The sequence below is a fragment of the Montipora foliosa genome, chromosome 7, assembly GCF_036669935.1.
Source record: "Montipora foliosa isolate CH-2021 chromosome 7, ASM3666993v2, whole genome shotgun sequence".
NCBI classification, from domain to species: Eukaryota; Metazoa; Cnidaria; class Anthozoa; order Scleractinia; family Acroporidae; genus Montipora; species Montipora foliosa.
Genome location: NC_090875.1, coordinates 14,272,799 through 14,285,298, shown reverse-complemented (window position 1 = coordinate 14,285,298; position 12,500 = coordinate 14,272,799). Strand labels below are relative to the sequence as shown.

The window sequence follows — 12,500 nt, the reverse complement described above, 5'->3', positions numbered from 1 at the left end:
TGATGCCATCATGCAAATCGCCTATTGGGGGGAGGCTTAAGAAAGCGAATGGTGCACGTTTTTTTCTGCTGGTATACCTGGTGAGAATATATCCGTGTGATCACTTAAGTGTCGCAAACCAATGTTGGATTTATTTCCACAGCTCTACCAACAATGTGGAAGATTTGCATGCGCTTTACACGTGTACATGGTCTCCATGGGGACAGCAACGTATTAACTACACGTCATACCCACTCGTTCTTTCAATGTAAATATCAGTCACTGAGCAAGTGTCAAGTGTTGGTTCTACAACCGAGAAGTACAGCTGAGCATATTACTTACGATTCCGCTGCTCCGCGGTAGACAATTCGGATGATCGCCGGAAGGTCGCTTCCATCTGGAGACGGGACCTTGCGAAATAAAACAGAGCAGTTGAGTAACTAATCGGACGACGGTTTGCTCCATTTTCGGCAGGGCACGAATCGCACCGATTTACAAAATGAAAATTTGTCATTTAAAAACATTTGGTAGAAATGCAAGAGATTTTTAAGAAGCCTGACTCTATAAAGTAGTTACTTTCCAAAGAAATAGCCACAAGGAAATCAGACCCCAAGGAAGGAATGGAACGTACAGCATCTCTGCGGTCGCATGCCATAACCTCCAAGTTACAAGTTACCTAGGTTGTATGCAGTGTCCCACTAGCCAGTCGACTCGGTAATAATTTCTTATTCAACGCGATAATACAAATATTATAGGGAAGATATCTTCTTACAAACACTGTTTTTGTCATTCAAATTTGCCAACCACAGGAACAAAAGACCCTTTGTTTCGACAGCCAATGAGGCGCAAGTTGGGACCATAGATAACGTCAACGATATCTTTGCTATAAGCTACACATCTTTTAAAAGAAAGCCGACATCTGTAACAACCGGATTTTCGAATAAAAGCAGGATTCACGCCCTGAGTTTGTGCACGTCGACAATCAGGAAGGGTACATCGAAGCGTGCAAATCGACTACACTGCGTTTAACATAGCTAAAATTATTTAGTATCACCCAACTAGTGGACTAATGCAAATCCTGCATTTTGATTGGCTACGCTACTAGAAGACTATTAGTAATAGTCCTCGAGTAGCGAAAAGCGTGACGCTTTCTTTCGTTTTATTCCCAAATGAATATTTCTTCAACTTGCATTTGCTAACTTTATTATTGCCTTTTCTTTCCGACTAGTTGGGTGATGATACTAAAACAATTAGACCCTTCGCCCTCAAGGGCCACGGGTAAATAGCCCATTCGGCTTCGCCCCATGGGATATTGACCCGTAGCCCTTGCGGGCGAAGGGTCTAATTGTTAAATAGCACTATGGGGCGTTAAACATCACACACACTGTTCGCAAAGAGCAAGGCACAGAGCTCCCCGTTTCGTGCTCTTTTTTGGTTCTTGCCATCTAATATGGCAGCCTTACTTCATTTTACACACTTGCGTTTACCACGCTTGCAATACGGGTTTTCTTGGAGGGTAGGGTGGGGGGGGGGGGGGGAAAGGAAAAGGGGAGGGGATAAAGGGAGTCTTCCTGAAAAGTTTCACTATTTGAACAGCGCCAAAGCCAATTGGCGACATCAAACACATTGAGGCATCCTAGTAAACTTCGATGTAATAACAACGACCGTCTATTGACTTTTTCCTTGGAAACCTTCCACCATCCGTAACGTCAGTACACACTTGAATCCTCGTAAAATAAGGTACACGGCATTTCAGAATTGAAGCTACTTTCAGACAAGTTTGTGTACTAGTATTCTCATCAGCAAATTGGCTACTGAGAAATCATGGGAAAATGTATGACGCTATCTCACTGGTTGATTTGTAATTTGTCTCTGCGACTTATCGCACAAGTGAGGCAATGCTGCACGAATAGGCCTTTTGCCGCTAGTGATCACATGGTACAAAAAGCGCCACAATGGAGAGCAAATTGCGCACTGGGACATCCAGTTTGCCGGTTTTTGTACCATGTGATCGCCAGCTGCAAAAGGCCCAACCTAACCTTAACCTAACCTGCCCATTCCCTACTTTCTCAAATCCCATAATCCACCTCTTTAACCCCCCTCCCCCCCAGAAAAAAAAAAATGCATAGGCATTGTTTTTAAAATCGAAAACAATGATTATGTCAAATTCTGGGGGGTAAACAAGATGCATTGTGGGATTTGAAGAAGAGAATTTAAAAAATTCATGCGAGTGATCGCTGCGACAAAATTTTTAGCAGCGACAAGGATTAAAGGCCCGGTCGCATTAGCGGATTTTTTCTCTATGTACAACAGCAAATCTTGGTCGAGTGGAACAGACGCGCGAGAAACTTACAACTTTTTGTCAAACTTCACCAAATTTTGGAGGATCCAGCATCTTGCCTGCAACTCTTTTGTCAGGATACCGAAGAACAAATTGGGTTTGCCTTTTTTTTTTCTCGGAAATTGCGAATTCATAATAATTTTTCGCCCCCGCAGGGTTTTGGCCCAGAGGCCAGCTGAAGCCACAACCTAGAAGAGACAACCTAGAAGCCCCCGCGCAAAAAGGGAAAATATGTAAATTGGTAGATGTTGTGGAGGTGAAAGCAATCTCGATTTGCTCAACCGGGCGCGCAAGGTGGTATCGGTATTGCTCACCGAGTTCGCGAGGTGTTCTGGGTAACTTGAGTCACGAGCAGAAAGTCACAAGAAGCATCGATATCGAAGTGCTCATGTTCAGCATAGCGATTGACGGTGAGTAATTTTCGAATATTTACAGGGATTCTTTTTACCTTCACGTTGAAGATTATTGCCAACGAGTCAGCCGAGCGAAGACGCCAGGCTGACGAGGCGGCAGCCTTATAGAGCCGAAGAGCGAGAGTGTTGTGTATGCAGAAAGAATTTCGAGCGCTCCAGAGAAAATTTAATGTAAGGCCGCTTATCATGTGACTTCAAGAACCCACGAAAGCGCCTGTTTTGATGTGTGATGCCATTGCACAAACTAGCATGATGATGATCTTGTTTTCGGAGGTGAGTGAAAACACTTTTTTTCCCATTTCCCTAACCATTGTGTTGTGTACACTTGCTTTGAGTGTTCTTTAATATTTATTTTCGCACCAGCGTGTTCTATATTGAGTGAACGAGCTCAAAAAGTAAACCGGCGTACGTGTTCTTATCGGCCGCTGTTGTCAATTTCAGCTTTCGGTCAGCGACTAGAGCATTTTGTTTTTCGCTTTGTAACAGTCGAGTTGTGAACAATTTAATTTAATTTTCAAATAAAATATGTTGTCTGCAAAGTACACAATTCAACGATCAATTTGACTTGTATCTTGCAAAATAAAAACTCTACAAGTGAAGCTACTTTTATGTGCGACAGAGTTTGATTCTCCATTACATGTTTGACACTGAAAAGTCTGAAAACGCTTTGGCGATGTTTTACATGGTACTGATTTTATTGAACTTAATTATTGTATATTCCTATTAAAATTACGGCCGTTCATGATCAAAAATTACAGCATTACTTTACAATGCTGTTGGAGATACAAAGAGTGCAATTTCTATTATTGTATTATTGTTAACTAGATAAGTTGAGTTTGCAGTATAGTACTTAAGAATAAAAAAAATTACAACTACTGTTGGGTATTTTGGAACTCTGATACAAATCTGCAAACTATGTATTATATTGACTGACTCGTTGGCACTTAGCGATAGCTATTACTAGTGGTATCTGATAGAAAATCATATTGCCTTGGGTCAGAAATCGATTTTTCAGTCACTAATCAGAAACCGGGGCGACGATTTTTCAGACACAAATCAGAAACAGGGGCTACAGACTCGGTCCACAAACTGCTAGACGCAACTCCAAAAAGCAAAAGCGTATTCTCAGTATCAACATTTTCATACAATCTTCGATCATATTTACAACAGTTGTTCACAGATAATAATAATAATAATAATCAGTGATCCGAATATAATAACCGAGTCAGTTTGTTCGTATTTTATAGTATTTCAAGGTACCGTGGAAAGAACCACGTGGATAAAAAAGATGACGACGAAATGTTGCCTTCTATTTAATGTTCCTATGTTCCCGTTTTACCATCATATTTTCAAGGCATTTTCCATAATTATGTAAATGACTTTTCAATTGATAGCGTAAAATAACCCGTTGATGCAAATTGAAAATAACTACTGTTTGTTGTTGCCCATCCTTCCCTTGCATCTCAGTTTCACTTTCATTTACTACTACATTTATTACATGTAGCATAATACGAAGACATCATAACGTGCAACACATATTAATTGGAAAACACTTTAACTGTCATCCATATTATCTTAGGCGGGTGAGATGTAGTGAAAACTATTTACTAGTTGTAGCCTAGTGCGACCCGGCCGTACTTTCACAAAAAAGTCGCTACAGCGACTTGTCGCCTAGTGTCCCCCTATATTTTAGCAATAAATATGGTTTATTGACCAAGCGTGAGGTCGAGATGGCTGGATATTGGCCAAGTTCTTTTTTTGTGCGTTTATGCGCCATCTTGACCGAACAAGCTTGGTCAATAAAAGATTTATTGTATGACTTAAAACACCAAAAAATGATCTGTGATCTTGCGGGACCAAGCGAGAAATCCCGAGCGGGGAAGATAACTCCATCTTACCCGCTCGGGTAGACAATCACAGCGCGCGATTTGGTTCATCTTGCCCGCTCACGGAGCTAGTCATATAACAATGCGTAAAACATTTTCAGAAGTGAGGAAATACAGGAGTCCATTAATCCTGGTTCTTACAAGCGACGCAAACATGCGCACAGACAACTCATTACAGTCTTGGTCATGTTATGCCTTTTTGCTAAGATATCTGAAGAAATTGGCGGAATGACATGCACGTCAATTCTTGTAAGCGTCACGAAGTGTCCCCGTGATTTTCTCCCCAACTTTAGCAGCACTACAGAAAACGTAGACCCCTACTCCCTTGGCCAGATAAACTACCTTTCGAAAAGTATTTATGCTCAGTAATGCACGTGATTAGATGCACGGCCAATTCTGATAGAGCGGTTTTCAATTGAGTGTCGAAAGTAAGTAGCGAATATGCTTTGGTTTTGCATTTACTTCACTCAGTGATTGTTTCAAAGTTCTCGCGCCACTTCTTCAACCAATCAGAAGTGAAACCAACACCAATCGTAGCTCGAACGTGCACATTTTCCCGCGCTTTGTGTCGACTACGTGTAATTACTTCGAGTTTTGATTGGTTTACTGGATTGTCTCCGTCCTTTTTGATTGGCCAAGGTAATTACTTTGGGTTTCTGGAAACCTGAAAAGTTCAGGTGGCTTCAACAGGATTCGAACCCATGACCTCTGCGATGTCAGTGCAATGCTCTACCAAGTGAGCTATGACGCCACACAGTTGGGAGCAGGTCAATTTGTTGGGCTCATGTTTTCCGTGAAAGGACTCGATGAAATAAATGTATCTTTTGAAATCATTCCATGAGCGTGCGTTGGATATACAATGGTAAATAGCCAAAGAGGTGCGTAGCGTCGAGGCTAATTTCCCTTTCGTAAACAAGCGATGCCATTTTTGACGGTCGATGCCATTCTTAGTAACTAAGCCTTTTTATTCGGTTGGCTTTCAATAAATTGTTAGGATTCGCTTCATTTAAATACTTTAAAATTGCCAACCTGAAGATGTTGTTTCGGTAGTGTAGAGGTTAAGTGTTCTTAAGGCATTCAACTGAGTTCGACATTTTTTTCTAAGGTTTTTTCCCAGTTTTTTTTTTAAATACTAAGCGACATACGCTGCTAATCTAGTCCTAAATTTTCGCTTGTTTACGAAAGGCAAAATTGCCGAGTCTCATATCCAACAAGTGCGAATGGAATAATTGTTTTTAATTGTTTTTTTTTTTATTTTCATTAAATTCTGAATGCTTGGACGCCTGGAAATTAAAGTCAAACAGTCTCCAGCTTGGCAACAATTTATATACGCAATAAGTTCCCATATTAGGTCATACGGTATATGAGCTGATAACCGAGATTGAGTGACCCAGAGACGCGATATCCGAGGTCGAAATTTTAAGAAATACATATATATGACGTGCGGGTTATAGATGAGAGGCAGACGTGATCCTCGCAGAGGTCAAGGATTGGAATCTCGCTGAGACCCGGCCTGAATCTCCCCAGGTGTCAAAAAGCGACAATTGCTAAAATTTTCAAACAAGTGCGAGGTCACTTCTACCTTTTACCTATAACCCGTACTTTGTATATTTAACAATTATTAACAACTGAACTACGGATATCAGATTTCCAGCATTTTCATTGGCTCATTTTCATTGGCTCATTTTCAATTGCTAAAATTTCCAAACAAGTGCGAGGTCACTTCTACCTTTTACCTATAACCCGCACTTTGTATATTTAACAATTATTAACAACTGAACTACGGATATCAGATTTCCAGCATTTTCATTGGCTCGCCGGACACAGGCTACCAGTTTATATAACTGCTGTACCTAATATAGTCAAGGAATCAGGCAGGCGTCAGCAATAAAGCGAGCTCAAAACATTTTTGCAGCTCTGAGACAAAAATGGGCGACACAACGGTTGTTTTAGACCGGAGTTGCCAGAGGCAGAAATCAATGCTTTAGTCGACAACACCACCCCCGGTCGGGAACACCAAAAGAAGAGATGTTGAACCAGTTTTTAATAAAACAATTACTCTACTCGGGCTTGCTGGATATAAAACGATTATAACCAACTCGGCGCGTTTTCTATCACTTCATATCCAACGCGCCTCGTAGAATAATTGTTAATTATTTCATGAGTAGTTTTGACAGGACAAGAGACACTAATTAAAAATAACGAGAAACAGGCTTGTAGAATCACAGAGGCCGAACAATAAAACCAGCAGAGAAAACAAAATACTGCTTACCAATTTAGGAAATACCATTCCACTACTTAGGGCATATAACTCCATGTTGTCTCTTAATGCTGCAAGATAAACAAAACAAAACTTTACAGTGAAGCCCAAAAAGGTCATGTTGCTTTGTCTTGTAAAGAGAGCACTTTCTCTGCACCACACAGCAGGGTTGATATGTAAGTTGAGTTTGCTGGTTCTCTTCTGCGCTCGGCGAGGTTTTTCTCCAGTAAAGCTGTAGTTTCTCTTACAACCAAAACGTGGGCCCGTTCCAACAGCAGATGTTGTAACCTGCTACAGACCGTATTCATAAATGGCGGACAATAAATTATTCTTTTGTCTTTATGCTAATCATCCCCACTAGCCTCACTTTAGAGCAAAATGTCTTTTGAATTTGTTCGTGCTAACGAGGCTAGTGAGGATGATTAGCATAAAGAAAAAAGATTACTTACTTAGATGACATTTATGAATACGGTCTATTGCGCATGTACTAGGTGTTCGTTACATTACGCTTGTCCTTTCTTCCACTACGCATTACCTAAGTACCTTCAAGTCGAGCTTGAAAGAGTGCAAAGAAAGGCCCTCTCATGTCTTTTTCCCAGGGTGCATTACTCAAAGGCCCTTCAGCTTGCAGGGCTGGGGTCCATTATGGCTCACCTGGAGAGCTTAATTAACAGAACAGCTATTTCAATCTATTATAAGCAATCCTTCTTGCAAGATTTTTAGACCTCTACCTCCCACAAGTACTAGTCCATACGAGTTCAGTTTGCTCAGCCGATTTTTAAGAACCAAAGATTTGGGAAGTCTTTCAGTATCAAGAGCTCGAAAGAAGCATTTTATTGACTAAGGAACATTTTTATTAAGTAGATAATAAGATATTTGAATTGCAGTTGCATATTTGATTAGAATTGTTAAGAGGCGCAATTCAGTTTTTAATGCAATGTTTCTTAATAAAACACAGTCTATTTTATTCTATTCTTTTGCACTCCTCGATGAAACACCTTTAAGGTTGATTCGTAGTCTCCTCAGTTGGTTGAATAATTGTTCGCGGTTATATAAGCTTTCAAATAGTCGTGGTGATCACCATCATCATAGATTCATTGTCACCGTCATCGTCGTCATCAGTATCGGCATGATTTATCATCATCGTTAACGTCATCGTCATCAGTATCATCACGATCACGATCATGATCATCGTCATCGTTGCCCCCATCGTCATCATCAGCGTCATCGTTAACGTCATCGTCAGAATCTTCGTCAAGGTCATTATCAAAATCATCGTCATTATCATCATCATCATCGTTATCGTCATTACCAGCTTCATCATCATTATCATCGTCGTTATCGTCATCCGCATCATCATCACACGAGTCATTAGCGTCATCGTTAACGTCATCAGCATCACCTTCACTATCATCATCATCACCATCATCATCGTCATCATATCGTCATCGTCCATGTCATACGTCATCGTCCTCATCTGCATCATAATCATCATCATCGTCATCGTCAACGTCATCGTCATCAGCGTCATCGTTGACGTCATCGTCGTTGTCATCATCATCGTCATCCTTCGTAAATAATGATTCTCTCCTAAGTTCACCATTTCAAGTGTGCTTTTCTTTTCCAAAAATAGCTATACAAGATTGACAAGTTTTACGGGGTTTACAGCGGAGAGAGCAAGGCTACAGAGCACTTACCAGTTATGCAGGCATAAAGAAGTACAGAGAGATCTTTACTTAGCGTTTTACTAAGTAGCATGATTTCGTGAGAGGCGGTAGGCGTCTGCAAAATAAATAAAACAGGTTTTCCAGCATCAAGGCCAGCAATTCTTCTTGCTTTATAACCATATATAAGAACTACTGTGGAAATGAGAAAATTTACCAAACAAAAAGGCCGAAACGGGTTATTCTCAACAAGATAGAAATCAGAAGTTTCACGGTCAAAGTTTTAAAAAGAAACGGCTAAACCCAAGGCCAAATTTGCGTCAATTGTCCTATCGCGGATAACTTGCACAAATACAAAATTTCCTTCGGTTTAAAATTCTTTCTAGTAGGAGAGGAGGTTCTCTGATAGAGTGGAACACAAAATATTGGCAGCCCTTTGTTTACGGACACAAATATGGCCGCCATGACGTCATTTGAAAATCGATAATTTTGGCGTTGGAATTACAAAGACGCGAACAAACATAATAGTTACCTCGCAAGTGGCCTGGAAACCAGTGAAATTGCACTGTCTCAATTTCATCACCAACCTCGTTCCAAGGGCTTTTCGCCCTCTCTTCGGTGAAAAAGCCCTGAGAACGAGGTTCCAAACGAGATTGAACAATAGGCCACTTCCGAGTTCATGTCTGCTTCCTCTTCAAAGCGAGTCTAAGTGCAAAGTTTTTCTTATGAAGTAGAACTAATTACCAACACAAAAACTTCGCACTTAGACCCGCTTTGAAGAGGAGGAAAACGTAAACTCGGAAATGGCCTATTGAAACGACGAGGCAGGCCGAGTGGTTTCATTATTTCCAAGTGATTAGACACCTGTTGCTATCTTTTAATTTAATAACCCATTGAATTTTAGGAAATTAACAACCCTATATCTTGTAAGTTAAAAAAACATCATTATTATTATTATTATTATTATTATTATCATTATTATATTATTATTATTATTATTATTATTATTATCATTATTATTATCATCTCATGGCGTTTACGCTCTGGCAGATATTATACCGCATTTAAACAAAAGGAGCGAGCCATACCCAATGGCCAAAGGTCCTTTGGGTCATTCCCTCTTGTTTCGTTTTCCAGAACCTTTCTTAGGATCCTTGCTGTTCCTAACAAGGCCGTTTTCTGCAAGAGTCCTTTCTTGATAGCAATCCCTAGCTTTGTAAGCCATCCATCTCACCTTTTACTTACTCCTCCAAGTGCACCAACAACTATCGGTACTTATACATGTCTGATCCCCCATATATTCTTAATTTCTCTCTTTAGCTCCTGGTATTTCTCCAGCTTTTCAACTTCCTTCTCATGCACCCTGTGGTCCCACGGTGACGCAATATCCACAATGATTACCTAATAATTGTTTTAGTAAAATCCAACTAGTTGGTCAAAAAAATATCGAGACAAAACATCTTTCGCTAGTTAAAGCTAGACTTTAATTGCTGTTTTGGTTTTCAAAGCCGGCGCTTTTCGCTACTAGTGGGCTATAACAAATAGCCTACTGGTAGCTCAACCAATCAGAACGCAGCATTGATAATAGACCACTAGTTGGATTTTACTAATTATTATCATCATCATCTTGTTTTCGCACATTGGATTTCCAATGGAACTTCAGTACTCCAGGAAGCTTGGTGACAACAAGTCTCCTCAAACTTCTAGGACCTTCCTAAGAATCCTTGCCGTGTTCAGAATAACACTTTTCTGAAGCTCGTCTATCTTGGTCTCTATACCAATATTCTCTAGTCTCCTCTTTAAATCCTTTGGAACTGTTCCAAATGTTCCGATTACAATAGTATTATTATTATTATCATTATTATTATTATTATTATTATTATTATTATTATTATTATTATTATTGTGCTTATTTCAAACTTTCGCTTTGTTTTCAAGTGCGGATCGTAGTGAAACTGCGGATTACAATAATCTGGGAAATTTCCTATCATGTTTCAAATAGACTGATGCTTCATTTACGGCTATGAAAAGCTTTCTCTATTTCACAGTTTTGTGCGATTCCCCATTTTTGACATTTTCTAATCACGTTCATACTATCAGAGAGTCCTACATTGTTTAACTTGTGAATCAGTTCTTTATGGTACCCGGACAGAAAATTAAATAAATAACATTGTAACCGAGATACAATCTCTTTAAACTTGCCCTTAAATCAGCATATTCATCTGTTTTCAATTTGTCTCGTTCTTGAATCTGTCCGATGTTACATACAGTTCCTTCAAATAAAAGCCACTGGCGTTCTTTCTTGTTGCATATAGCGATGTCAGGTTTGTTTGCACCGTCCTTAGGAACGACGTCTAGGTGTAGGGCAATGTTCCATAGTACCTTTATTTACTTATTATTTATTTATTATTATTATTATTTACCTTTATTATTATTATTATTATTATTATTTAAGGTTTGACCAATTAATGTAAAAACAACAAAAAGAGCATTGTAAGTAAACCAACTATATTTTGATTAGTGTAACTGTACATGTATTGCAAGTTATTGTAAGTAGTACAAGTGTAAGTTTTGTTAAGTGTAGGTATACATGTAAGTATAAAAAAATAACTAATTAATTAATTTATTAAAAGAAACCGGAAGGCCCAACCCTTTGTGTTTTAGAGACTGAATTGACTGTACCGTTGCATTCAACGTCAGCAACAAATAAGCTTGTGTTACAGTATGTAATGTAATGTAAAATGCGATATCAAAATAAAGTTGTTTATCTTCATACATGATTCAGTTCTCGTTTTATGAATATACAAATGGGCCATATTCAGGCGGCGGCCATATTGGCCATAGACAATAGATTTCGTACCCCGCGCCTCGAGTTGAAATGTATGGGAACGAGTTTCGGAGGGGCAAAACAAAAGTTTTCAATCCCTTGGGAATTAACATGGCCGCCGTGTAATTAAAAACGATGATACACGGTTCAACATTCGTGCAAATGTTGCAGCTGTTGTTCAACAAATGTTGAACAGTCTGCCATTCCATGTTGAATGTTGGAATATGCTATAATTCAACACGTTGAACGTTGTTGAACGATGTTGAACGAAAGGAAAGGAAATGAAAGGAACTTTATTTAAGTGTCTAGTCGTTCTAGCGCTGAAGCACTAATTGGGGAGGGACACTGTAAACCGAAATTAACAATTAACACAAATCGAGTCAAGCGTTGGTTTTTGAGGAGCGGGGAAACCGGAGTATCCGGAAAAAACCTCTCGGTGCAGAGAAGAGATCCAACAAACTCAACCCACATATGACGCCCCGTCTGGGAATCGAACCCGGGCTACATTGGGTGGGAGGCGAGTGCTGTTACCACTGCGCCATCCCTGCACCCAAAAATAGAGATCAGCTCTATTCCGTTCAATACGTCTTTGCCGGATGTTGAACCGTGTGTCATCGGCTTAAGGCCCATCAAGACTAGAGGTTGCAGATTTTAAGAAAAATTTTGCAAGAAGATTTTGGGCAGCAAATATTATAGGAAAAAGTATATCTATAAGCAGATTTTGATAACTTTACGAACAAAATTATTTATTGAGTCAAGTAACATCATTTTAGAATAAAGGTTACACAATCAGGACCCATTACCATTAAATTCTCTGTGATTGCGAGCCGAGCACGTCCTCTGGACGGTGAAGACTCACAAGAAACGACGCATAAAAGTTATGATGACACCGCTGACACCGGAATGGAGCCTTATGGTAGGTCAACGTCATATGAATTGTGAATGAGTTTGAAAAAGTTAAACATTCTGGTCGCGCACGATGGCGTCTTCCGAGTAAACAGAATTTTCCTTATTCCGAACATTCCATTGTCGGGAGCAGAATAAACAGGATACTGTTCGGTTCAGACCGAAAACGGAAGAAGCCTTTTTAAGACACAATATCTCCGAAACACGCCTTGCATTTCTGTTCC

General features: G+C 39.7%; 2 protein-coding genes across 3 annotated transcripts in view; one reads left to right on the top strand and one right to left on the bottom strand.

Annotated features, from left to right (window-relative positions):
* LOC138010690 (uncharacterized) overlaps positions 1-12,500 on the bottom strand; it is a 99,558-nt gene that overhangs the window by 6,283 nt on the left and 80,775 nt on the right. The window contains exons 13-15 of the mRNA XM_068857663.1: positions 8,577-8,661; positions 6,892-6,950; positions 322-389 (exon numbers count right to left, since the gene is read on the bottom strand). Of these exons, the coding sequence (XP_068713764.1) occupies positions 322-389; positions 6,892-6,950; positions 8,577-8,661 (212 nt within the window). The remainder of the gene's footprint in view (positions 1-321; positions 390-6,891; positions 6,951-8,576; positions 8,662-12,500) is intronic.
* The window catches only part of LOC138010694 (adenosine receptor A2b-like), a 35,137-nt gene continuing 25,432 nt past the window's right edge, over positions 2,796-12,500 (top strand). Inside the window, exon 1 of one of the 2 annotated variants that reach the window (XM_068857670.1) lies at positions 2,796-3,006. The gene's annotated coding sequence lies outside the window, so the exon portion shown is untranslated. Of the gene's footprint in view, positions 3,007-12,375 lie in introns of those variants that run through there. The other variant, XM_068857669.1, reaches the window with a different exon arrangement.